This window comes from Mustela nivalis (genome assembly GCF_964662115.1).
Source record: "Mustela nivalis genome assembly, chromosome: 5".
In the NCBI taxonomy this organism is placed as follows: domain Eukaryota; kingdom Metazoa; phylum Chordata; class Mammalia; order Carnivora; family Mustelidae; genus Mustela; species Mustela nivalis.
In genome coordinates, this window is record NC_139024.1 from 83,101,666 (window position 1) to 83,128,781 (window position 27,116).

Below are 27,116 nucleotides of genomic sequence, written 5' to 3' on the forward strand. Positions count from 1 at the left end.
GGGCGCAAGGTGTTGTATCTGTCCATTCCACAGGACTCCTGAGGCCCTTCTATGTTCTGGACCCTGAGCTGGGCTGGGGATCCAGGCCTGAGGACTTGCCCTGCCCACGGGGAACCTGTGTACAGTCTGGTGGGAGGCTGAGGAAGCAACTGGGTCCTGCAGTCTAGGGAAGAAGAGAACCAAGAAGAGTCCTCCCCAGACCTGGAAACGTCCAGGAAAAAGTGGCAGTTAAAAATGGATCTGAGCAAAGCCCCTAGATTGAACCACCATGGACAGGAAATCCAGGGGTCAGCCCTGCAATCAGCAAAGTCCTGACCATGGGACCTGTAGGGCTAGCAACCCAGTGTCCTCTGAGTTGTATTGTGTGGGAAAACAAAAAGTGAAGTAAACCTGTGAGTGGAAAGGGAGTTCATAGGTGGGACATTGTAATCTGTAGACTTTATTTGAATCCTGATTTTTTTTTTTAAGATTTTATTTATTTATTTGACAGAGAGAGATCACAAGTAGGCAGAGAGGCAGGCAGAGAGAGAGGAGGAAGCAGGCTCCCTGCTGAGCAGAGAGCCCGATGCAGGACTCGATCCCGGGACCCCGAGATCATGACCTGAGCCGAAGGCAGCGGCTTAACCCACTGAGCCACTCAGGCGCCCTGAATCCTGATTTTTTTTTATTAAGTTATCTCTATCCCCAACATGGGTCTCGAACTCATGACCCCCGAAATCAAGAGTCACACGTTCCACCAACTGAATCAGCCAGGAGCCCATAGCTCCAAATTAAAAAAGAAAGAAAGAAAAAAAATGATGATGGATGAGTCTGCTCAGGCTGCCATAACAAAATACCACAGCCCGAGAGGCTGAAAAAGAGCATGAACTTATTTCTCACTATCTGGAGGCTTGAAGTTCCAGATCAAGGCACTCGCGGTGTTCTGTTTCCGGTAAGGTCTCTCTTCCTGGTTAGCCTCCCATGGCCTCCCCTCAGAGGGTGTGCAGGCTGTGGGGAGAGGTGGGCGTGAAGAGATTGCTCTTCTTTATCTTAGAAGGCCACCAATCCTTAAAAGGACCTTCTTCATATGACCTCATTTAAGCTTAATTACTTCCTAAACGCCCTGTTTCCCAATATAGACACGCTGGGGGCTAGGGTTACCAGATGAATTTTTGGGGAGGACTCAGGCCACTGGAGATGACATTTAGGAGGCAACTGGATCTTTGCTGACTCAATTTTCGATTACTTCAAGGAATTACTGGTAAATATCTCTTGGGGTATGGAAATGGTAGTACTGTCTTATGTATAGGCATATACATGTATGTAGCATATGTGTGTATGCATATAGGGAATACTATTACCATATATGGATGTGTGCGTATAATATATATATATATGTTTCCTTATCTTTTGGATACACACCAAAACATTTATGGGAGTGATCATTTGACATTGAGTATTTGCTTCCAAATAAGGGGGAATGAATGTGGCTGCAAATGAGGCAGGACTGGCCATGAGTTGATGGTTGTTGGGTCTGGGTTATGGGTTCATGTGAGCGCATTATGTTATGCTGTCTACTTTTGCATGTGTTCTAACTTCTCCATGATAAAATGTGAAAACAGAAAGTGAGGAGGACTGGGGCACCTGGGTGGCTCTGTCCTTCTTGAGCATCTGCGACCTGATTTTGGCTCAGGTCACAATCTCATGGGCGGTGGGATTGAGTCCAGTCCCATCCTCCCCACCCCCCACTCCCACCCTTGGGCTCTGTGCTCAGCAGGAAGTCTTCGTGAAGATTCTCTCCCTCTGCCCCTGCCCTCACATGCTCTCTCTCCCTTTCTCTCTCTCAAATAAATAACTCTTTAGAAAAATGAATAAATAAATACAATCTTAAAAAAGAAAAGAAGTGGAGAGGATTGGTGAAGTTTAGGGTTGGGGGAAGTAGTCAGGCATCTGCTAGAAGAAATTGTTCAGGCGAAGCTCTGAGCTGGTGGGGCAGGTGGGTGTGTGAGCCCCCGGGGGTTTACAGGTGCTTGGGCATGAAGCTGTGCCATCCACGTCTGGGATCCAGATGACTAAGGCCCAGTCCCTAAGCTTTGAGGACAAAGATGAGTCTCAGTGGAGCGCCCTGCTTCAGGACCAGTGAGACTGGAACCCAGTGGGAGAGCCCTGAAGGGCCAGTAAAGCTGTAAGGGGGATTAGGAGATGGGCATTTGTTGTGGAAGGGCTGGGAGACCGGGTGGTAGGGGAAGCTTCCAGCAGAGACAACCCGGCACGCTAAGAGCAGGGCAGTCTGGGGATGATGAAGCAAGAATGTGGTCATCCGGATTCTCAACCAAATCTCTGTTGGAATTGTAGGCAGCTCACCTTTGCTTTGGACATCTGACTTCTTTTGTGTCCTCACTGGGTGACTTTGGTCAGGTTACTTGACCTTTCTGATCTTCAGTTTTTTTCTTTTGTGAAATGGAGGTAGTAATGGGGCTGCCTCATAAGATTATTGTGGGATTAAATGAGAAAATGCTTGTAAAGCACTAAAAAGAGTGTGCGTTAGCTGTTATTATCAGAGTTTCGGGGAGGAAGCTGCTCTCCCCTGGGGCAAGGAGGTGGAGACAGTAGCCATTAAAATGAGAGCCCAGATGGGGACGTGAGAGCAGCTCTGTACTCCTTCCTGCAAGCCCTTAACAGGTTTGTGATCTATTTTTAATTTGAAAAGAGTGGTTTCCTCATAGAGTGAGCGAATGGTCAGATGCAGAAAAGAAGTTGCTGAGAAAATCTCAAGTAAAATCCACTGGGCCTTATGAGAAATCGTGACTGGTCAAGATCAGCCATGGGAGGGCTCCAGAAACTGCCTCTGGGTCCCGTTGCCCCCTTGAGAGCATAAGGTCAGACCCTGTGAGGGAGGATGGGGCCTGAGCAGGCTCCTCCCTCCTGGAGGAAGCACGGGCCTTTCCTCTTTGGGGCTGTGGCTCTGGGACCACTTCTCCTTCCTTACTCTGAAGCTGGGAGTAGGCCTACTGAGCCCTCTGGAAAGACCAGGACTCATTCCAGGATGCCTTAGCCCCTCTGTGACCCCAGGTGAGGGTGGCTGAAGGAGCTGATTGGAGGCCTCCCGCCCTGTTTCAGGGGGTAGCTGAGGACCACCATGGAGGCCTGCAGAATGGAGGGAGAGAGTAAGGAGAAGCTGGCATCTGTGTCCAGTCTGGTGACCGTGTTTGAAAACAGCAGGTATGGGGTGGTGGGGGTGGCAAGGGTCGCCAGAGCCAACCGGTGGGCTCCCTGTAGTTCCATTGTCCAGCCCAGGCCCCCCTCTGCCCACCCACCACCAGGCCTGGAGCCCAGGCCCTCCCTGTCTCCATGGTTAAGGATCAGTACTCGGGCCACCTTGGTCCCCCAGTGCAGTTCTCTCTCTGGGCCCATGCTGGACACCTCCTCCTATCTGGGCTGTGCCTGGATTCCTGGTAGCATGGAGGAGTGTGGTCAGGCCCCAGGAGCTGCGCAGCAGGGAGGGTGTGTGCACAGATGTGTTGGGGACAGTCCAGAGGTGTGTAGTTGAGTGAGTGTGGGTGGGCCCCACAGTGCTGGGGCTGCAGGACTCCACCCATTGCCTCTCCCTCAGCAATGATAGTGATGCTTATCAGACACTCTTTATAAGTAGGACAACCGTATAATTTATCATTCCAATCAGGGCACAATTAAAACTGGAAGTGGATGCCATTAAATTTTTTTGGCGGAGGGAAGGGGGCAAAAGGAAAAGCTGAGACTGTACTGAGCGAACCTGGACGGATCAGCAGCCTACGTTTGGGACACTGTTCCAAGTGACTTGTGTGACTTTTTTCCTTTAATTATCTAAGAGCCTCCAGAGGGTAGGTCTATTTGTAGTCCTACCTTCTGATGAGACTGTGGGTGTACAGAGAGGCAGGGAGGCTCAAAATGCTTCAGGTTCATGGATAGGGGCTCCCATCTGAAGGGAAAAAAACTGGGCCGGATGTGTGGAGGTTACTGGTGGCCCTGGCGGTGTGTGTGTGTCTGTGTGACATTAATCTACTCTGCAGGCTTTTTTTTCTTTTCTTCTTCTTTTTTCTTTTTTTTGAAGATTTGATTTCTTGACTTGTCAGAGAGAGGGAGAAAGGGAGAGCACAAGCAGGGGTTGCTGCAGGCAGAGGGAGAAGCAGGCTCCCCACTGAGCAGGGAGCCCGACGCTGGAACTCGATCCCAGAACCCCAGGATTATGACCTGAGCCGGAGGCAGATGATTAACTGATTGAGCCACCCTGGGCATCCCCCTGCCGGTGTCTCTTATACCCAGCACTGTGTTAAAACTGTTGTCGGTAGCATTCTCTGGAAATAGACTCTAAGGTAGAAATTTGCTTCAGTAGATTTACTGGGGATAGTTTTGGGAATGACACTTGTCGGTGCAGGATATAGCACTGGGAGAAGCTGAACTGTGTATACTTGCAACAGAGGTCTCAGCCTGTCCCAAGGAGCTCTGGAGCTGAGATTTCCATCAGGTTGTTCTATTGAGGCAAATCCAGGGGTCTTTGTACCCCCACATGGACTAGCCATTGTATATGGACTTGACCTGGGATACACAGCATCACCCAGGAACTGTAGTGGACACAGGAGCCGTAAGAATGATCCCTGCTGAGAGGATTTCTGTCTTTGACCATTAAGCTATGGAATCACTGTGATGCCAGGTCACAGACAATAGATTTCCCAAGAGGAGCCTAGATTCTGTGCTGAGGGCACTCAGAACAGAGAAAGACTTCTGTGGGCTTCGCAGTGGATGTGGCACAGATGTGGGCCTAGAAGGGTGGTTCATCTTCTTGAGCACCTGACCTTACCCCGCCTCTCCCAGAGTTCTTTGCCAAGCACATTCTAGTTCAGCACCGAGGACAGCTCTAGGCACACCCTTCCTGGCCCACCACCCACCCCTTGGAGTGTGGGGAGAGAGCACCACCCAACTCAGCAGGCCAGGCATGCCCAGTGGAGACCCTTGGCATGTGTGCCAGGCCCAGGCAACACTGGGCAGGAGGAGGCAGCCTGCAGACCAGGATGGGGTCAGAGGAGGCCTTGTCCACAGGATGAGAGCCACCCTTTATCGGGTGAGGACCCCATACCAGCAGCCTTGGCTTTGGCTTTCTTGTGAGGTCTCCCCAGCACCTTAGCTGATCTGAAACTGAGGGGTGAAAAGGAAACAGAAGCTGGCCTGGGGCACTTGGAGGAAATGCAGAAGCTGAAACCAAATGTAGAACAGAAAGCCAAAGATCCAGCTATTTCCACGGGCTGAGGAACCAGGCACCAGGGTGCCAGACAGGGGTGGAAGAGCCCATGGGGAGCCATGAGGACTAGTTTCCAATCCTCTCTCTCCCACCAAACAGCTGAGGGACTCGGGGCGGACATGTTGACCCTCCGGACCTGCTTCTCCTTAACCCAAATGGGGAGGGGCAGTTTATGGTGAGGTCTCAGGAGCCAGCATGCCTGATCTGGACCCCATCTTTGTCACCCCAGCTTTGTCACTAATGCTCTCTGTACCTCAGTTTTCTTAGCTGCAAAACCAGGGTCATGAAAATTTTTCTCAGAGTTTTGGAGACTTTGTACATGTCTGGTCTCTCCATCTACCAGCCTGTCTGTCTCATTGCAAGCCCTTCCATACCAAAGAAAATGGGGATAGCCCAAATTGTGGGATATATTCAGTGAGGGTGGCCTCTTTTATCTAAAGAATTTAACTAGCCTGTGGACCTAGTAGTAGGATAAACACACATAAAGCTACACAAAGAGGGCATTCCTAGAGGAACAAGGAAACTGCTTCCAGCCTGCCTTTCCCCTGCCACTGGAGATGTAGAGGGCACGGTTCCCATGGAAAAGCCCCAGCTTCAGCAACTCTGCCCTCCCTGTAGAGTGTTCCATGGCTCCCACCTCCTCTCCATATGTAAGTTACTCAGATTTTAGGGCCTTTCCTGCCACAGAGACTAAAAACAGAGGTGAGATGTACAGGTGAGGGTGATCTGGGGCCACTTAGAAAGCACTGCATACAGATGAGGGGTTCCTCACTGCATTTTAAAGAGGGAAGTATGTTTTTCTCCAGAAAACAAAACAAGTCTAAGCTGACTCATTTTGAAGACTGGAGTTCCCTCCAAGAAGATGTTGGGGAAGGAAGTGGATGTTTTACTTAGCAAATTCATTCTGAGTGCAGGGGCCACTTCATACCTGTGATTTGCATTAATCACCCATAATCCCCACCCATAACCCCTACCCATAAGGATAGAAGTGCTATCCTTCTTCCTATTTTACAGCCAGGAAACCCTCAAATCTGTTTTGTTCACCTCAGGACTCCAGGTGCAGCATCCAGAGTCTGCAAGCTGGAGATCGAACATCACTGCCCTGGGGGCAGGGCTCCCCCACCTGCAGAGCCATGGAAGGAGCCCAACCTTGGGGAGACCCTGCAGGGGTCCGAGCCTAGGATGGTTAGCAGGCGGTACCTGAGCTCCCTGAAGAACAAACTGTCCAGTGGAGCCTGGAGGAAATCTTGCCAGCCTGGGACCGACCCTGGGCTAGGGACACAGGTGCCTGAGGGCTAGAGCAAAAGTGGGGAGCTGGGGGGACCCCTTCACTGACCTCCTCCCAGAAAATTCTCCCCCAGCCAAAGCCAGCACTTTCCTAGGCGGGGGTCTTATGTCACCAGAGATCAATTGACAGCTAGATTCTCTCCTCTTAATGGCCTTTGGTTAATGCCTACAGCGCACCCCACTGCTGGCATCATTTCCCGTGCCCCTCACTGAGGGAATCTTTTAGGCAAGGACATGAAAACTCAGACAGCTTAAAGAACTTGTCCAAGGCCACGCAGCTTAGAAGGGTCTCCATTTTGTGAACTGGTACCCTTCCCAAGTGTGGCCTCAGTTTATCCACCGAAAAAGGCAACAATTCCAACTAGAAATAGAGGCTAGTGCAAATGCTGCCGTTAGACTGATCCTGGATGGGTCACCTGCCCAGTCTGGGTGTCGGTTTGATTGTCTGTGGAGTTCAAGGGCTAGGGTGCATGATCCTGTACACCCTGGAGCCAGACCACCAGGGGTCATGCCCCAGCTCTTCTGCTTTCTAACTGTGTGACCTTAGGCAAAGCACTTTTAAAGTGCCTCTTTGTGCCGTTCCCTCATTTATAAAATGGGGAGGGTGATCATGTGGTGGCTGAGTACAATTTATTATTTCTCACAAATCTCTGGGTTGACTAGAAAGCTCCCTATGGTTCTTCTGTTGGTCTCACTTGGGGCTTGTGTTAGCTAGCTTGGGGCTGCCATGACAAAATGCTACAAACTGGGCGATTTACCGGAAATAAATTTCCTTACGATTCTGGAGACTGGAAGTCCAAGATCAAGGTGCTGGCAGGGTGGGTGTCTGGTGAAGGCTCTTGTCCTGGCTTATCAATGGCTTTTGTCTCACTGTGTCCTCATGCACATACTCTCCTGGGGTCTGTCCCTACTCTTCTAAGGACACCGGTTCTGTTGGATGAGGACCTCACCCTTATGACTTCATTTAATTGTAATTATCATCTCCAAGGCCCTATGTCCAAATACAGTCATATTGGGGCTTTAGACCTTCAATGTATGGATTTGGGGAGGGGGACACAATTCAGCCCATGATAGAGTTTCTCCCATGACTGCAGTCAGATGGTGACCAGTGCTGGAATGCCCGAGACAGCTCAGTTCTCAAGCCCGGTATCTGGGTAGGGACAGTAGAAGCTGGGTTCAGCTGGGGTGCTAGTACAGCTGGGCCCTTGGCTCTCTCTCTGACTGAGGTCTTTGGGCCTCTCCTCTTGATATGGCCTCTCCATCAGGACAGCCAAATTTCCAGATGTGGTGGTTCCTGGCTCCCAAGAGAACATAAGCTTCCAAGAAGCTTCCAAACCTTTTAGGCCTTTGGACCAGGTCTGGCACAGCCCCACTTCCTGCCCCATTCTTTGTTAAAGTGATCCTGGCGCCAGCCTAGATGCACTGTGGGAGGGCATGAGTGCCGGGAAGTGGGCGTTCACTGGGACATCTTTGGAGACTACACCCAGGGTCCCCATCAGAGGAGACCAGAGCTGTCTCTCTCCTTCTCCTTCTCCCCCTTGACCCGCCTGCAGGAGCCTGAGGAAAAGAGGATCGTCCAGGAGCTCCTGGAGACAGAGAAGGCCTACGTGGCCCGCCTACATCTGCTAGACCAGGTCAGGAGCCAGAATATTGCCCTGTCCTGCTCTGAGCCCCAGCACCCAGTTCTCCTCTCCCCACCTTCACTCTCCCTTATGTGTACCTCACTGGCGCTGAGAGTGAGGACCTGGCATGTGATTCGAGGAAGCTTCAGTCTTTCACCCCCATTGGCTGGAGTTGGGGCAGAAATGAGGATTTAGGGAATTGATGCCCCCTGCCATTCCAGCCCTGGTGCCCAGGCCGGCACCTCGCATGTAGCAGAGTGCACGTGGCCTTCCCTGCCGCGCGCGCGCAGAGTCCTCATCTGTCACCCCCACACCCAACATCCTCACTGTTATTAGACTTCACACATTCTTTTTTTTTTTTTTTTAAGATTTTATTTATTTATTTGACAGAGAGAGATCACAAGTAGGCAGAGAGGCAGGCAGAGAGAGAGGAGGAAGCAGGCTCCCTGCTGAGCAGAGAGCCCGATGTGGGACTCGATCCCAGGACTCTGAGATCATGACCTGAGCTGAAGGCATCGGCTTAACCCACTGAGCCACCCAGGCGCCCCTAGACTTCACACATTCTTAAGAAGCCCCAAGCCTGAGGGTTAAATATTTGTGCATTTGGAGCATGATCCTTAGCTTGGTGAAGTCGAAGACCTTGACCGACACGAGGTGGGCCCATTTCTGACATTCATTAGCGGCCAGCCCCCGGCCAAGTCCCTGAGCCTCTAGGCCTTCATTTGCCTTCTGTAAAGTGGGCAGAATACCACCCTTTCTGTCTCTTCCTGAGGCTGTTTCAAGGATGATGGGAGGCTGAAGAGGTGAAAGCATCCCCCAGACCACAGAAGGGCCCGGAAAGGCCCCAGGCTGTGCCTGTCTCCATCTGGGCGGGTGTGCGGGGTGGGGGTGGGGGGCTCTTCTCGGCCATGGACCTAGTGACTGGCGGGCGCGGCTGCAGGTGTTCTTCCAGGAGCTGCTGAGGGAGGCCCGCGCCAGCAAGGCCTTCCCCGAGGACGTGGTCAGGCTCATCTTCTCCAACATCTCCTCCATCTACCAGTTCCACGCACAGTTCTTCCTCCCGGAGCTGCAGCGGCGGCTGGACGACTGGTGAGAGGTCCTCCGTGAACACCTGAGCCCCCATGGCCGCAGCCCAGGCCGGGACAGGGTGCAGACCCCCGCGGTACTGGCTTTGGCCTGTTCGGACCCCTGCCCCTGCTGATGGAGACCATCAGCTCCCCTGAGCTCAGTCTGTGTTCACAGTTAGGGGCTTGGACACGTGGGTGCTAAGGGGCTGTGTGTGTGTGTGTGTGTGTGTGTCCTGGGGAAGGGGGTGTGTCGGTCCCCAGCAGGCTGAGGGACTTCAGAGCCAGTGGAAAGAGGCAGTGCTAACTGAGGGCTTCTGACATACCCGGCCTTGGGTTTCATACCTATGAACTCACTGATTCTTCAAACCCATCTCCTGTGCGGTGATGCAAGGAACTGTCTTCATTTTCAGAGATGACCACTGAAGCATTTGGTGGAGGAATTACTTGCTTCATATATTTTGCTAAAGAAATGCCACAAGAACTGGGGTGTCCTTTAAAATTCTTCAGCAAAGAGAAATGTCCATAGTTGTTGAATTCAGAGTCGGATTTATAGGGCCTCATTATTATATTCTTTTTCCTTCATGACGGCTTAAAGTTTTTCATGATAAAATGTGGGTTGGTTTTTGTTATTTTATTTTATTTTGAAGATTTTTAAAAAGATTTTATTTATTTGAGAGACAGAGAGAGTGAGTAGGAGGGAGAGGGAGGGAGAATCTGAGGCAGACTCCACTCTGAGCTCAGAGCCAGACAAAGGGCTCGATCCAATGATCCTGAGATCATGACCTGAGCTGAAACCAGGAGTCGGACACTTGACCAAATTCACCACCTAGACACCCCTGGGTGTTTTGTTGTTATTGTTTTAAAGATGACCTTATGCTTACTACCATTCCTGTTTTTTTTTCCAATGGGAGAATGGAGATGCAGAGAGGTTAGGTGACTTGTCCAAGAATACACAGCTAGAGTAAGTGGAACAGTTGGGAATCAATCTCAGGAAGGCCAGCTTCAGGGACCGTGGGGCCCCTCATCGCTCTGCTGTCACAGCCCCTGGGCTGATCTTCAGGCCCTACCACAATATGACCCTGCATATGTTCTTACCCCTCTGGGGCTGTTCCGTCATCTCTAAGATGGGCCGATGATCACCCCTCACAGAGGTGTGAGAATTAAATGGGGTGAGACCCGTGGCGTGTCTTGGACGGTGCTTGGCTTCTGGCCCTTGCTGCCATTATGTCAGCTGCCTCAAGTGGTTTCAGGATGTGGGGGCCCGACGCTATGCTGGGTCTGCGGGTGGAAGAGAGCAGCATCTGCCCTCGGGGCTCAGAGTCTGAGGGGGCTGGACCCCACACATGTGGGTGAGGGTGATGAGCCCCCATGCCTGCACCCAGAAGTGCAGCAGAAGGACTGTTTTGGGGGGTTGTGTGGTTCAGAGAGCCTGGCCTAACCTGACCCTGCCTGAAGTCGAGAGAGGAGGTCCTTGGGCTGAAGGCAGTACAGGTGGCCCTCTTCCAGGACAGCTACCCCCCGCATCGGTGACGTCATCCAGAAACTGGCCCCATTCCTGAAGATGTACAGTGAGTATGTCAAGAACTTTGAGCGAGCGGCTGAGCTGCTGGCCAGCTGGACTGACAAGTCTGCCCCCTTCCAGGAGGTGATCACCCGCATTCAGGTGAGGCTGGGCAAGGGCTGGGGCCGAGCCTGCACCGCCACCCTGGTGGGTACAGGTTCAGATTCCCCAAGGGATCTGGGGCACCTCCCGCTCAGCTGCTTGCACAGGCTTCCCACGCCAGTCTGCCCCACCCACTCCCCCACCCACCCCTGGCCATCTCAGCGGCCCGCTCTGCCCTTCCCCACTCTCAACCCACACTGTTCCTCCTCCCATCCCTCCCCAAGAGCAGCGAGGCCTCCGGCAGCCTGACTCTGCAGCACCACATGCTGGAGCCTGTGCAGAGAATCCCACGCTATGAGCTGCTGCTCAAGGAGTACGTCCAGAAGCTGCCAGCCCAGGCTCCAGACCGGGCCGATGCTCAGAGTGAGGACACCACCCCCGGGAATCCACGGGGCTAGGGAGGCCTGAGCCACTCCCCTTTATTGACTGAGCACCCCATCAGCTATCAACATTGATTATTGGTACTTCAACAATAATGTCAATAGACATTATCTATACCATTAACCATTTTTTATAGCGACTAAGGCCCAGAGAGATCAAGCAACTTGCCCAAGGTCACACAGCCAGAAAGGAGCAGAGTTGGGATTTGAAGCTATGCCTATATTATACCAAAGCCCGTGCTCTTTCCACAGCACCCTCTGGGTCTGGCTTGGTTTGGGAAGGAATGAGTTGGTCACAGAAGCCCAGTGCCTAAGCCCTATCTTTCAGTGGCTTCCAGCCTCTCCACTCTGGGTGAGAAATGGCGGCCATCACACAGTCATCCCGTGTGCTGGCCAGGCTTCACCTACATACTCATAGCAGACTCTCGGGCCCCTTTGTTAAGCCTTAAGGACTTTCTGCCTCAGCCCCCAGCCCCACATTTTCAGGAGATAATTCTGGCCCTGTGCCCTCCTTCAGAAGCACTGGACATGATCTTCTTGGCCGCTCAGCACTCCAACGCAGCCATCACTGAGATGGTGAGCATCTCGCCCTCAGCGGTGGGACCAGCAGGCATCCCCAGGGGCCCTGTACCTCCTCCCTGCAGCTCTCAGCCACCCCACCCCCCAGCCGTCCAGGTCACTATCTATTCATCCCCTCGGCCTCTGCTGTCCTCCCCCTCACCTCCCGTCCCTGTCCACACAAGACAAACCTTCCAGAAGCAGGTGGGCCCTGCCGGGCCTTGGCTGAGGGTGCTCCCCCTGTCCCAGGAGCGGCTGCAGGACCTGTGGGATGTGTATCAGCGCCTGGGCCTCGAGGATGACATAGTGGACCCCTCCAACACCCTGCTCCGCGAAGGTCCCGTCCTCAAAATCTCCTTCCGCCGCAGTGACCCCATGGAGCGCTACCTTTTCTTGGTATGAGGATGCTAAGTGGCCCGCTCCCCCTGCCCTGGAGAGGGCGGTCCAGGGGCCACTCCCCACCAGGTCCTGCCTGCCTCGTGTCTGCCTGGCACCATGGGAGAGGCAGGGAAGAGCCTGCTTCTCTGGGCGTTATTGCTTTGCTTTGGCACCCGGTGACTTTAGACAAGTCACAGGCTAGGCCTCAGGATTTCCAACTGAGGGTAGGAAGGTAGGCCCTAGGAAGCAACAGAGGCAGAATTGGAACCCAGTCTGTTAGGCTCCAAACCTTGCAGTATTAAACTGCTCTAGGAACTTTAAACATTAAACTTGCTCTAGGAACGCAGAGCGGGAGAGAATCAGGTTAGCTGATGAGAAGAACTACCCAAATTGGCACTCACGAAGCCGGAGGGGGGGCAGTTCTCCTGGAAATCTGGCAACTGGTCCTCCCTGGAGGTCTGGAGGAGGGGGCTGTAATGTCCCATGAGCCCCTGTAGCCCTGAGTCCCCATGAGAAAGGCCTTGTAAGTCTGAGGCCCACAGGCAGGGCGACTCTTCAGTGACCATCCTCGTCAGATTGGAGGCCAGATAGACAGCCCCTTCCTCATCACACCTGCGACTCCTGGGAGCTGACCTGGAGCCTGGTGAGAGGAGAGGGAGGCGCAGGGGTGCTCCAGCTCTGCCTCCCCATCCTTCCTGCCCTGCTGCCCACTACCCACTCCCTCACCATTCCTTGTCTCCGGCAGTTCAACAACATGCTACTCTACTGTATACCCAAGGTCATCCAGGTAGGTGCCCAGTTCCAGGTGAGGACCCGCATCGACGTGGCCGGAATGAAGGTGAGAGGCACCCCGTTCCCTGACAGCGCCGGGCTTCTTCCTGAGGCTGGGATCGAGTATGGGGAATGGCAACAGGGTCTGCCAGGTTCTCAACCCAGGAACCCAAATCTGGAGATCCTGGGCTAACATGGAGATGGGAACGTTTTGGGGTAGGAGCTCTTCCCTGTGGGGGCGCACAGGCCTGACCCACTCTTTGGGACAGTGCCCTCCCTGGCCTGACCTCTCTCTGCTTTCCCTATCCACTGCCCCAGAGCTCTAACAACTTTAATATGTGCACAAGGCCCTGGGAGTCTTGCGAAAATGCAGGTCCTGATGCGGTTGGTCTGGGGCGGGACCTGAGACTCTGCATTGCTAACCAGCATCCAGAGCTGCTACCGCTGCAGGCCACAGGCCACAGTTGGAGCAGTGAAGGTCTGCATGGTCAGCTCCACCGCTAGACCGTGTGTGTCCCCAGCCAGAGATGGCCACAAATGCGTGGGGACAGGAGCCCATAAATAGTGTCCACCTACTGGCTGGTCCCTGTGGATTGGGCCCTGCATCACCCCATCAGACTCTCATGTATCCCTATAGTGGAGGGGTTGTTAGTTTCCTTTGCCTGTTTCTTTTAAAAATAACACCTTTTTACTTTAAAGCATAGATAATACACATCCCCAAATCAAATATAAAAAGTGCATACAATGAGAAGTCTCCCCCCAACTCTAGCCCCTAGTTCCCTTCCAGGAGACAGACTTTTTGCTTCTTCGAAGGCCTTCTGGAGGTAGTCTTTGCAGACACCAACTAATAATATATTTATTATTGCTTCTTTACTTACGTTTCGCATAAATAATGAAATCGTTTTCCAGAGACACTGTTCTCCACTTTGCTTTTTTCACTGAGTGCTAAGTTCACTAAGTTCACTCCAGGCTAAGTCTGGTGGTCGTTCACCTCAGGACATTAAGAATGGCCTCACCCTTCTGTGGGTAGCTGCAGGGTGTTCCCATCTGTGCAAAGTACTATAACCCATTCAGCTAGCCCACCACTGAGGGACAGCTAGCTAGTCGTTCCCCGTGAATAACTACAAAGGAATAACCAGGTACATGCCTGCTTGTGAGTTTATCTGTAGTTAGTCCCATCAAAATAAATAAATAAATAATAAATCCGGAAATAAACTGTGGCACATCTAGACCACGGAATATTGTTCAGTGATACAGAGAAATGAGCTACCCAGCCATGGAAAGGCAGGCGGGAAACTTCAGTGCATTTTGCTAAGTGAAAGAAGCCAATTTGAAAAAGGCTACACACAGTGTGATTCCAGCTGTCGGACACTCCAGAAAAGGCAAAACTATGGAGACCATAAAAAGCTCGGTGGCTCCAGGGGTTAGTGGGGAGGGAGGGAGGGACACGCAGGTTGGGGGATTTTAAGCACGGCGAAGCTGTCTCATGCTTCACTGGAGTGATATTTGGCCAATCCCCCAGAATGTACAACACCAAGAGTGAATCCTAATGGGAACTGCGGACTCTGGGCGACCATGATGTGTCCATGGAGGTTCATCAGTCCTCACATATGTCCTCCTCTGGTGGGGGATGTTGATAATGGAGAGGTTCTGAGTGTGTGGGGGTGGGGGAGGGTATATGGGAAATCTCTGTATCTTCCTCTCCATTTTGCTGTGAACCTAAAATTGATCTAAAAAAATTAAGTCTTTTTTTTAAAATTAGTTCCAGGGGTAGAATTTAGTGATTCATCAGTTGCATATGACATCCAGTGCTCATTCCATCAAGTGTCCTCCTTAATGCCCATCCCCCAGTTACACCATCCCCCAGCCACTTCTCCAGCAACCCTAAGTTTGTTCCCTATAGTTAAGAGTCTCGTACAGCTTGTCTCTCCCTCTGTTTTCATCTTATTTTGTTTTTCCTTCTCTTCTCCTATGTTCATCTATTTTGTTTCTTAATTTTCACATGAGTGAAATCACATATTTGCTTTTTTCCTGACTGACTTATTTCGCTTAGTATAATACCCTTTCGCTCCATCTCCGTTGTTGCAAATGGCAAGATTTCATTCATTTCCATGGCTGAGTAATATTTCAATATTATATATATATATTATATATCTATATATAATATATATATATCTCACATCTTCTTTATCCATTCATCTGTCGATGGACATCTGGGCTCTTTCCATAGTGTGGCTATAATGGACATTGCTGCTATAAACATCTGGGTGCATGTGCTCCCTTTGAATCACTATGTTTGTATCCTTTGGATAAATACCCAGTAGTGCAATTGCTGGGTCGTAGGGTCGAGTGATCTCTAACTTCTTGAGGAAGCTCCCTACTATTTTCCAGAGTGGCTGCCCTGGTTTGCATTCTCACCAACAGTGTAAGAGTGTTCCCCTAAAAGTCTTTTGAAAGGAAACTGAGGCCCAGAAAGGTTATAATTTGCTTGGCGTCACACAGCAAATCTTGGTTTGAGCAATCATACCAGGTAAAACAGAGTCCAGAGTCCCTGGACAATCACCCTACTGGACTGTCTCCTCTTTAGGCTTCAACTCAGAGGCGCAAAGCTTATGGAGAATTGCAGGCCTAGTGGAATAAGTCAGGGTGCAGGGGGGACTTTCTTGACAACTCTCTGATCCCTCCTGAGCTCCAGTGTGTCCTGAAGGTTGGGGCTGGGAGAAGTGGAGGTCAAGTCCAGCTGATCTTGGTATGCTTCCATTTCTCCCATGCGGTCTCCCTGTCACTGCCCCCCACCCCCCCTGCCCAGGTTCTGCCCCAGGAGGGAGGTGCAGGTAGGAGTTGAGCCAGGACCCTCAGTCCTCTGGAGAACCCCTGGGCCTCTGAGACCCCTCAGCAGGGAGGACCTTGTCTTGCTCCTGACTGAGCTTACATGGCATTTTGGGCCCAATCAAGGACCCGAAAGTGGGGTGCAGCTTGAGCATGATGAAGTCCAATGGGGGGACCTGAGCTCCCTATGGGGATTCTAGCCTCCTCCCCACACCTGAGCTGCCTGCAGTCTTTTATGATTGTAGCCCTTCACCCCGTGGCATCCAACTGCCCTTCCTGAGTGGTCAGAATGTCCCAGGGGCGAGGGTGTGTGCAGGCTTGTAGGTCTGGGAGCCTTAGTGAGTGAGACTGAGAAAGGCAGGTTTATGGAGAGCAACAGACAGACAGAAACAGAAATGGAGACAGGCAGCCCTGTCTTAGGGCTGGCAGAGACCCAGGTGTAGAAAAAGAGAGGCGGAGATTGACAGATAGAAAAGCCAAGAATAGAGAGATCAACACAGAGTCCTAAAGAGAAAATACACAGAGACAAGACCGAGAGCATCAGTGCGTGCCGAGTTCCTGGCTCCTGTCAATCCCAGTGAGCACATTTCCTGCACAGAGTGTCGAATGCTCCAGCAGCTGCCCGGCACCTTCTCCTGAAGGGTTCAGGCTGAGCCAGGGCAGAGCTATCTACCTGCCCGCCATCTGCATGGGAGCCATTTCCCAAGTCTGCGGTCTGAAGGTAGGTCTGGCCTTTGACCACCATGATGGTTCCCACTGGCCTATGACCCTCTTGGCCTCCTCCTTTCTGGATAGCAAGGAAGCCTAGTTCTCAGCAGCTGATTCTCCCAAGGTCCCAGTTGGTCCTAATGTTGTGCCATCCCGCACAAGGCCAGCCTGGGAAGCACATCTCACGTAGGATGAGCACATCTCATCCAAGCAGACATCCAAAAGACATTTACTTAAAATTCTCATTGTCCGGCAGATGGCAGTCAAGTGTCTCGTTCCAACAAAATCTGAATATTATGCAGTTTGCCAACAGATGTCAGTAAAGTGTTTTGAAGAAGGGGTGTCTCTTTCTAATTAGCACAAAGGCACTGTATGGGTTAGCAGGGCCCTGAATGGGCCCAGACTTGGGGAGTGGTCGAGACTGGGCACAGCAGACCTTGGAAATAATCCTCTAGAAGCTTTCATCCTGCCCTTCTACAGAGGGGGGTTCTGGCCCCTCTGGTTCCCCTTTTTCTTTTCTTTCTTTTTTTCTTCCTTCCTTCCTTTCTTTCTTTCTTTTTTAAATACTTTATTTATTTATTTGAGAGAGAGAGAGACAGCGAGAGAGGGAACACAAGCAGTGATAGTGCAAGAGGAAGAAGGGGGCTTCCCACCTAGCAGGGAGCCTGATATGAGGCTCAATCCCAGGGCCCTGGGATCATGACCTGAGCCGAAGGCAGAGGTTTACTGACTGAGCCACCCAGGCGCCCCTGGCTCCCCCTTTTCTATTAAAAGCATCATATTTCTTTTTATCTCTGGGCTCCAAACCATAGATTTCTCTTTTCTTTCCCTCCCCTCTTTCCCTCACCAATTAGTCATGGAGTCTTGCCAGATTTCCCCATATCGTCCCCCAGAGAGAAAGCTTCTTGCTTCCCAGGTGCAGGCTGGTCTGTTCCCCCCAGATCCAGCCCTTCTCTGCCCCTTGCACACAGCCGCTAGAGTGACTTTCCTCAACACCTCTTTCCACATCACAGGAGCTTCTCCATGTTTCAACCCTCAGAGCCTCCCCATTACCATGGATTCAAGTCCAAATCACATCAGGCACCTTCTAGAGGGAACAGACCAACTCTAGGGTAGAGCAGCCCTAACATGAGGAAGGACATATCCAGAGTCAGTTTCCCTGGGACACCATGGGCCGGCCTGAGGGTGTGCAAAAGCCTGGTGACCACAGGGCAGGGAGCCAGCAGAAAGCCTCAGGTAACAGGTAGAACAACAAGGTTCCCCACACCGGAACTCTTGTCTACGTGTTAGTTTCCCCCTGTGACTCTCCACTCTGGGAGAGGTCTACGTTTACAGGACTCTGGGGTGAGGTGGAAATAGATGTTCTTCTGCCTTCCCCTGGGAGGCCCAAACCCTGAATTCAAACCCTCATTCTGTCCTTTGGCTGCTGTGTGAGCTCAGGCGGGTCTCTTGCCCTCTCTGAGCCTCCATCTCCACCTCTCCTAAATGAGGGTGGTAGCATCTCTCTCCCAAGATTACTGTGAAGATTTTCTTTAACTTTTTCTTATGGACAGTTTAGAGCCAAGAAAGTAGCTCAAAGAACTTGTGTACACTCATCACCTGATTTCAGCTGTTGTCAACTCAAAGCCAGTATTGTTTCCCCAGCGTCCCCCTCCTATTCCTCTTTCCACCGGATTCTTTAAGAACAAAGCTCAGACCCATAATCATTTCACCTATAAATACTTCAGTATGTGTCTGAACAAGATAAGAACTCTTTTTTTTTTCTATAAAAGGTGACAACAGGACCATTATCACATCTAGCAAATTAATACTAATTATTTAATAATACTAAGATCCTTTGGTTTTCTTTGACGTGTAAATGCCTTCTCACAGCTGATGTGTTTGAATCATTTAGGATGTGTTTCTGACATCCCTTCTAATCCATTACACATCCCCTCCTTCTTCTTTTTTCTCATGTTTTAATTGAAGCAATCAGCTCATTCTCTGGGAGCATTTCTCACGGACTGGATTTTGCTGACTGCACCCCTGAGGTGTCACTCAACATGTCCCATGGTCCCCCGCATTTCTTGTAAACTGGCAGCTAGCCTAGAGGCCTGACCAGATTCGGGTATGCGAGACCATGACTGGCTGCCACTGCCCTCAGGAGGAGTGTCGCAGCTAAGAATTAGGGTTGATTGGCGGGTTCAGCAGTACGTGTTAACTGAGAACATGTATGGGGAGCCCTGAGCTCAGTGGCTGGCACATAGTAAGTATTCCTCACTGGCAGACTTCATGATGGCTATGGACTTGGGGTTCTCAGACAGGGGAACAGTGAAAGACAGGAAGTGGGGGGAGATGTCTGTCAGATCTCTGGATTGGGCAACCAATTTCTTCCTTCCCTGTATGGGATGAAGAGTCTTATTCTAGACCTTAGGTCTGCTCTTGAAAAAGCTCTGTCCCCAAACCCAATTTATGACCCAATTTCCATCTTTGGTGAATTCTTTGAGAAACTGTCACTCCTACCTCACACAGAGTCAACTTAGCTACCTCTGAAATTCTAGGAGCCTTGACATCCTGTTTGCTCAGGTGCATTTACTTGGCTCCGCAGATTTTGGGAGGCCATGGAGAAGGTCCTCATACCTGTCCCTCAAATTCGAATTGTTCCTTGGGCACGATCCACCTCCATCCACCCCACGGTGCCTGGAGGGACGGGGTGTGACAAGTCTGAACGAGTCATCTCCCTCTCATTCCCGAGCAGGTGCGGGAGCTGACTGATGCGGAGTTCCCCCACTCCTTCCTGGTGTCGGGGAAGCAGCGCACTCTGGAGCTGCAAGCCCGGTAGGCATGGAGCTGAGGGCTGGGCCAGGCGGGAAAACCGGGAGTGGCTGCTCTCCTCAACACCTGTGTTCACTTTCCGAGCAGGTCCCAGGAGGAAATGATTTCCTGGATACAGGTACCAGAACATTCCAGGGCCCCTGGGGTTCTGAACCCAGCCTACCCACCCAGGCCAGGGGTGGGGGGAGGGGGTGTGTGTGCGCGTGTGTGCACACATACCCAGCTGCTCCCTGTGCTTCCTCAGGGGTCGCTCTGTATTAGTTTGGAATGAGACCTGGGTTGAGATCTTGCTGCCTTTCGCTGCCTAGCTGGGTGGCCTTGGGCAGGTCACATAATGTCCTTGAGGCTCAGTTTTCCCATCTGTAATCTGAGGCTAACTGTTTCTCCTCCCTTGAGTCAGCTGGGTGTGTTTAGAACCCGGCACCCAGCACCCAGCACCCAGGAGGCTTCCAGCAGTGTCTGTTGACCGAATGGGTAGATGGACAGAGGAGTGAGCCCTCCCTGCCACTCCCTAACTGCCTCCCATGTCCCCTTAGGCCTGCCAAGCAGCCATTGACCAGATCGAGAAGCGGAATGAAACCTTCAAGGCTGCGGTCCAGGGCCCTGAGGGAGACACCCAGGAGCAGGAAGTAAATGAAGCCTTTGCCTTCCTCGTGGGAGCCACCAGTCTTACACAGGCGCATTCCCTCTTTTGGCTCTGCCTAACCCAGCCCGCAGGGCAGGGGAATGTCACCCACTGGGACTGATTTAAAGGGACCCAAGAAAGCCCACCCACCCCCACATCAGAGACTCCGTGCCAAAGGTTCTCCCATTAGCAAAAATTTCCTTTGGGAGCCTCTTTATGCAATCCTCCCTAGGAAGGATTTCATGTCTGTGTAGCTCAGGCTGTCGGGGGAGGCAGGTTGGGGATGAAAGTGCCCATGAAACATTAATACCAAGGGGAGGTGGGAGGCAGGTGGGGTGGGAGAGGGAGAGTGGGGGACTTGACTTCCACTCTGAGCTCCGAACTCTGGCTTGCTGGGTGTCTTTGCTGAGTCCCTTGACATCTCTGGGCTCAGCTTCCTCACCTGTGCAAAGGGAGTCATATGAACTGATCCGTAGTATAGTGCTTGCCGCTTCGAGCGGAAGCCCCTGGGAAGCCAGGTGGGCAGAAGGCCCCCGGGCCTCGGGGCAGGGTCAGAAGGGGGTCCTGAAGCCCCCACCTGACCGCCCAGCAGCTGCAGTCCGAGGAGCTGGGCCTCCGGGCACCACAGTGGGTCCGGGACAAGATGGTGACCATGTGCATGCGTTGCCGGGAGCCCTTCAACGCCCTGATGCGCCGCCGGCACCACTGCCGCGCCTGTGGCTATGTGAGTAGTCCCGCCAGCACCTGTCCCCTCACCTGTCCCTCGTCTGCCTCCACCCTCCCAGCCCAGGGCCCCTCCGGTCTCCCCACCAACTCTGCCGGCCTGAACCCATGCCACCCAGGGGCGCTGGGTGCTAACTCAGGCCCGGATATGTGAGTGGCCTTGTTTGGATCTTACAATGTCCCCCTGCAACCCAGCGGCTTCTGTGATCCCCATTCTGCACATGGGGAAATGAGGCTCGCAGGGCTTAGACGAGGTGCTCGAGACACCCTGTGAAGTGGCCCTGTGCGTTCACCTGTTCTTACCACTGCTTCCTGAGAGCCCCAGACTCAGCCTGGGGAGGTGGTCTCCCAGTCCACCCAGCAGTCCCAGACCCCACCAGCCCCACGCCTCTCCTCCCGTCTTCTTGTGCGACCTTGGCTCTCGGGCCCCTCCTCTCTGGGAAGTCCTTGGCCCTCCAGCACCTGCTCAGTTCTTCGGCTAACTGTGCCTCAGTTTCCTCGCCTGGGCGGTAGGGATTATAATAACTGCCTTCAGGGTGGTAGTGAGCTCCTCCTTTCCTTCCTCAGCAGTTTTGGGTGGGGCTCGCTCAGAGCGGCAGTCACCAGCTGATTGAGGAAGGAACCTGTCGCCTTCTTGTATCAGCTCAGGACTGGTTCCTTGAGGCAGATCCTGCTTTGTTTTTCAAGCACCCGCTGCACTTGGGCTGTTCTCTGTGGACCCAACAACCCCCCTCGGTTTACTCTGCAAACAGAGAAGCCCTTTACGGCCTCAGTCTTTAATGACCACCAGGAGACAGGAGACCAGCTGGGCAGGGAGGTGTCCCCAAAATGCACTCCATGGCAGTTGGGGCACAGAGTAAATTTCAAGGACTGGGAACACACCTGTGTTCAGACGTAAGTGAGGCGTTCTATCAGAGCCAAATAGAAAGGATCCGGGGATTAGCCACTGTTCTTGGTGATTCACGTCTGCAAATAAGGGTTGAGTCAATTCACGATTGCAATTTGGTAAGTAGTTCCTAAAACATTATTTAAAATAGTTAAGAAATACAAAAAAGGCGCATAGAGTCACGATACCTGTGACCTTCAAGGTACAGGGAGGAAATATAACATTTTGACAACTGAATGAAATGTATGATCTTTGACTGAATCGTGGATGGGAAAAACGAAACCAGCCACAGAGGCCCTTATTGGGAACTTTGGGGAAAATTTGATCACAAGCAGTAATCCTAGATGGATGTTAAATTTCCCAAGTGTGATCATGACATAATGAGCAGGCAGGAAAATGCTCTTGTTCTTACGCGACACCAGCTATTTATTTGAGGGTATGGTGTCACAATCACTGTAATTTATACTCAAATTGTTCAGAAAAAAAGTACATTGATATATAGAGAGCAAATGTGGCAAAAATGTTAACAATTGGAGAGTTTGGTGGGGACGGTATCATTGCAGTGTTCTTTTGACTTGTCCGTAGGTTTGAAATTTTTCAGACTAAAAAGCTGGGGGAGGAGAAAATAAATATACACTAGCAAGTTAAAAAAAATTTAAAGCTCAATAAAATGAAATATTCCCAAGGTAGTTAAAGCCCCCTGTGTAGGGCTCTGTGAGATACCCCTGGCCCAATTTCAGGATTTCTCCTGCCTGCACCGACCTTTGTATTCTGTGAGTCATCTTTTCAGTCATTCGGGTGCCCAGTTTCTGTCTTCCCACCTGCCAGACCGGAATCCTGGTGAGGGTGGGGCTGGCCAGGCCTTCTCCAGGGGGGCCCTCCCAAGTGCTGTGTTGGCCACCCAGAGGAGCCCCCTCGTCTCTGTGTCTTGCCCCCCATTTCCAACCCCACATCCTAGACTCACGGTGACACCCCAGTCTCCCTGGAGGTTACAGCTACACCCCGCCCCCCCATGCTTCTCTCCGAGTCTTGCCAGGCCTCTTTCTCCTGGCTTCCTGGCATGATCCGTGTTGGTCTGCCTGGGGGCTTTCTCCTCGCTGGGCCAGCAGGGGGAGGGTGGGGGGCATTCCCCCCAATGCACATGACAGATCTTCCTGGCAAAAACAACCCACCCTTCATTTTTATATTAGAACATGCTTGACTCTAGGATTGCATGAATCTTAAAGCTAAACCATGGAACTTTAAATACCTGTCTTGTCCCAGGGAGGGCCAGCTGCTGCCTGTGAGTGGAGGGGCCCTAGGGAAGTCACTGCCCCCCTTGCTATCAGGGGAAAATGGAAGGGCCAGCGCTGTCCCCCTGGTGGGGAGGCTGGGACAATCAGAGGAAATGGCAGAGGGGAGAGAGAGCTTGGAGAAGTGAATTAGAGGCAGGGGTGTGTGCAGGGAAGCCCCTGGGATTAAGAGCCGATCTCACAAAGGGGGAATCAAGACACACCTGTGTGGGGTGCTGAGCGCAGCTGGGAGGAAGCTCTTGAGCTCCCAGCTGGGGAAGCGCAGGGCCTGAGCTCTCCCCTGAAGCCATGGCCTCCAGGCTGGGCCTCTGCCAGCACAGGGGACCACTTGTCTCTGCCTCCATTCCTCTCCTGAAGTTTGCTTTGTGTTCCTCCTGTCCCCAGGGGCTCTCATGCCCCCCACCATCTCCCAGGTACCAGTGCCAAGGCACCAGTGCAGCCCTCCTCTGCCTCACCTCAGGCCCCAAGCCCCTCTTTCCCCCTCCTCGCCTAGGTGGTGTGTGCCAAGTGCTCTGACTACCGGGCTGAGCTCAAATATGATGGCAACCGGCCCAACCGCGTGTGCTTCCACTGCTACACCTTCCTCACTGGAAATGTGCTCCGTGAGGACAAAGAGGACAAGAAGCGGGGCATCCTAGAGGTGAGCGCAGAGGGCCTCCAGTCAGCAAGTGCTGGCCCTGTCCTTGGTGCTCAGGACCAAGCCAGCCGAGGTCACACTTGCCATCCTTCTCTCTGCCTATGGTCCTGGGGAGGTGGGGAAAGACCCCCCGTGCCTTCCAGCTGAACACAGCTTCCGGGGTTCACGGCTATGCCCCTCCATGGACCCCTGCCCACTTTCCAGTCTTCCCTGTTCCCTGCTCATGCCTTCCCCACCCAGGAGGCCACACAGCCCTTTCCCTGCTCGGGTCCCAGTTCTGTTCCCTGGGGCAACTCACAGGTGATTAGCCCTCTCAGCACTGCCCCAAGCTCAGGCTGGCTGGGGCTTGACCACAGCTCTGCCACCCACCAGCTATGTGACAATAGGGCCGTGATGGGACCTCTCTGAGGCTCAGGGACAAATGACCCCTCCTTGTAGGGTTGCTGCAAGGACTAGAAATGGTGATTGTCAAGCCCCCGGTCCAGTGTCTGACACAGGGTGGGTGCTGCATTCCCCGACAGCCCGACAGTCTCTCTCTCTCCCTCTCTCTCTCTCTCTGGTTTTTAGAAAGGGTCCACGACAGGGTCCGAGCAAAGCATCATGTGCGGCTTCCTGCAGCTGGTTGGGGACAAGTGGGGCAAGAGTGGGCCCCGGGGCTGGTGTGTGATCCCCCGGGACGACCCCCTCGTCCTCTATGTCTATGCTGCCCCTCAGGTAATGCCACCCGCTGCCTCCCAGACCTTGGCCTTCTCATGGTATGTGTGTATATGGGGGGTATTGTTGGCCCCATATGTCAGAGGAGGAAACTGAGACCCAGGGAGGATGTGGTTCCTTCCAGTCAGAGGGTTAGTGGCTCTCAGAGCTGGGCCTAGACTCCAGGTCACAACAGCTTTGCCCAGCGGGCAGCCAGTCCATCGTGATGCCCTCCCACCAGTCCACTGTGCTTCCTGGGTGTTTGGGGAGCAAGAGGTGGGTATGTGGCTTTTACCTTCAAATTGGCTGCCCCACGTGCTGGGGCTGAGCAGAAAGACAGTGGCCCATGGCTCTCTCCTCCCCTCCTAGGACATGCGGGCTCACACCTCCGTCCCCCTGCTGGGCTACCAGGTGACTGCGGGGACCCAGGCTGACTCTCGGGTCTTCCAGCTGCAACAGTCAGGCCAGCTTTATACCTTCAAGGCTGAAACCGAGGAGCTGAGGGACCGCTGGGTGAAGGCCATGGAGCGGGCCGCCAGTGGCTGGAGCCCAAGGGGGCCCAGTGATGGAGACCTGTCCGACTGACCCCCAGCCGACCGCTCTCCCCTTCAGGGCCCGACTCCTGCCTGGGGCTGACCCTGTGGCATCTGTGATCCACTATTCCACGTTGAGCTTTCAAATAACCAATTTCCAGGGGCACCTGGCTGGCTCAGTCTGTAGAGTGTACAACTCTTAATCTTGGGGCCATAAGTTTGAGCCTGCGTTGGGTATAGAGATTACTTAAAAAAAAAAAAAAATTAACTTTAAAAAACAAACAACCAATTTCTAGTCATTGGCGCCCAGACGGTGCATCTTGATCTGGGATTCAGAAAATGTGGGTCTGTTCCTTTGGGGAGGGGGTGACCAAGTATCCCTGTTTGCCCAGGGCTGAGGGGTTTCCTGGTTGTAGGACTTACAGTGCTAATACCTGGAAAGTCCCAGATAACCCAGGACTGTTGGTCACCAGTATGGTTCGCCACTGGGCTGTACATTAGCATCACCTGGGAAGCTTCAAACAAAAGAAAACAAAATAAAACAACGAAGGGGTGCCTGGGTGGCTCAGTTGGTTAAGCGTCTGCCTTCAGCTCCGGTCATGATCCCGGCGTCCTGGGATTGAGCCCCACGTCAGGCTCCCTGCTCAGTGGGGAGTCTGCTTCTCCCTCTCCCTCTTCCCCTCCCTGCCCCACTCATGCATGCTTTCTCTCTGTCTCAGATAAATTTAAAGAAAACTTTAAAAAAAAAGATTTTTTAAAAATCCTAAAAATTTAAAAAATACCAATGCCCATATCCATTACAAAGATTGTGGATGTCATTGGTCTGGGGTGAGGGAAGCACAGGAATGCTTTAGGAGTACCATCCTGAGTCTCAGCTTGGACTACCCAGATGAAGAAGAGAGTGAGCAAATCGGCAATGGTCGAGCACCTGTTGAGTGCCAGACGTGATAATAATCAGAATAATAAATAATAAGCATCTACTGGGCCAGGCACTGCACTGGGTGTGTACTGGACTATCTCATTTCACTCTCAGGAGTTGCAATGCCCATTTTCCAGATGAGGAGACTGAGTCCCAAAGAGGTTTAGTTATTGGCTCCAGGTCCTATGGCTGGTGGGTGCCAGAGCCACATCAAAGCTCTTTCCATCAGGCAAGCAGAGAGGGGAGGAGAGTGGGAAAGAGGGAAAAGGTGGGAGGAGGAGGAGAGGGCAGGAACACGCTTGTCCTGCCCAGGGCTCCCAGGTGAGACTGCTTTTCCCAGAGGGACCACTAGGGGGTAGCAGTGATCCCAGCGTGGGCCCTGACACCCTGAGCCCTTTCCATCAGGCCCGCCAGCTGGGCTCTGCCCTTAAAGAAAAACAGGGGGGCCTCTGGGTGGCTCAGTGGGCTAGGTGTTTGGCTCAAGTCATGATCTTAGGGTCCTGGGATCCACCCGGCATCAGGCTTTGAGCTCAGGGAGCAGTCTGCTAACATTTCTCTTTTCCTCTGCCCCTCCCCATGCTCAATCTCTCTCTCTCTCAAATAAATAAATAAAACTTAAAAAAAAAAAAAAGGCAAAATGGATGAGCCATAGATCTTTGCTCCATCCCGGCCCAACAGTTTGCCTGCGCCCAACCTGAGGCTACCTCCCTGCTGTAGGGTATTTTAAAAAGCCCAAGAAAACCTCATTGGCACAGTCTCTCTGGAACCAGCCCAGCCATGAGTTCGTTCTTTCATTCCACAAATATTTGTTGAGTGTCTTGATAGGAGCCAAATGCAATTCCTGTACTGTGGAGATAGCAGTGAATGAGACCGACGAAAATGTCTGCCTTCATGGAGTTTATATTCTTCCACAACAAAATAAATACAACATCAGATGTGATGAGTGCTTAAATAGAGTGACAAATCATCTCAGACTTTCCTAGTTTTAAAACTGAAAGTTCTCAGGAACGCTTGCCTGACTCAGTTCGTGGAGCATCCAACTCTTGATCTCAGGGTCGTGAGTTCAAGCCGCACGTTAGGTGTAAAGGTCACTTAAATAAATAAAACTTAAACAAAACAAAACACCGAAAGTTCTCAGGTTCCAGGAAATGCCTTGGTTCCAGGCAAACCAGAATAGTTGGTCACCCTAGTGGAAGAAAAGAACAAGACAGAAAACAGAATGGGGGTCTGTGTGTGTGTCTGTGTTTACGTTTGTATGTTTAAAGGAAAATTAAGGAAGTCCTCACTGAGAAGATGTTTGAACAATATCCTAAATAACCTTTAGGAAAGGGGCGCCTGGGTGGCTCAGTGGGTTAAGCCTCTGCCTTTGGCTCAGGTCATCATCTCAGGGTCCTAGGATTGAGTCCCACATTGGGTTCTCTGCTCAGTGGGGAGCCTGCTTCCCCCTGTCTTTCTGCCTGCTTGTGATCTCTCTCTG

At 52.2% G+C, this 27,116-nt stretch overlaps 1 protein-coding gene across 17 annotated transcripts; it reads left to right on the top strand.

Annotated features, from left to right (window-relative positions):
- The first annotated feature begins 905 nt into the window (after window positions 1-905).
- On the top strand, window positions 906-25,717 carry FGD2 (FYVE, RhoGEF and PH domain containing 2). 17 transcript variants are annotated; one of them, XM_082732261.1, is made up of 18 exons: window positions 907-931; window positions 1,119-1,240; window positions 3,100-3,201; window positions 6,304-6,538; window positions 8,095-8,175; window positions 9,104-9,252; window positions 10,737-10,893; window positions 11,118-11,256; window positions 11,791-11,849; window positions 12,081-12,227; window positions 12,955-13,047; window positions 19,255-19,334; window positions 19,419-19,449; window positions 19,868-19,960; window positions 20,546-20,680; window positions 23,351-23,497; window positions 24,062-24,208; window positions 24,557-25,717. In XM_082732261.1, the coding sequence occupies exons 3-18, from the start codon at window positions 3,119-3,121 to the stop codon at window positions 24,770-24,772; spliced, it is 1,992 nt and encodes a 663-aa protein (XP_082588387.1). In that variant the 5' UTR covers window positions 907-931; window positions 1,119-1,240; window positions 3,100-3,118; the 3' UTR covers window positions 24,773-25,717. The 17 variants fall into 17 exon arrangements, with proteins under 17 accessions (XP_082588384.1, XP_082588387.1, XP_082588380.1 ...); XM_082732264.1 differs by lacking the exon at window positions 907-931 and having other exon boundaries at window positions 953-1,240; window positions 20,549-20,680; XM_082732266.1 differs by lacking the exon at window positions 907-931 and having other exon boundaries at window positions 953-1,240; window positions 9,203-9,252.
- Window positions 25,718-27,116: the final 1,399 nt, after the last annotated feature.

Excerpts from the sequence above, each read along its gene's own strand:
- FGD2 (XM_082732261.1), top strand. The coding sequence starts at position 3,119 with ATGGAGGCCTGCAGAATGGAGGGAGAGAGTAAGGAGAAGCTGGCATCT. Across the intron at positions 19,961-20,545 it reads GAGACACCCAGGAGCAGGAA|CAGCTGCAGTCCGAGGAGCT; the intron begins GTAAATGAAGCC and ends CTGACCGCCCAG. Across the intron at positions 24,209-24,556 it reads ATGTCTATGCTGCCCCTCAG|GACATGCGGGCTCACACCTC; the intron begins GTAATGCCACCC and ends CTCCCCTCCTAG.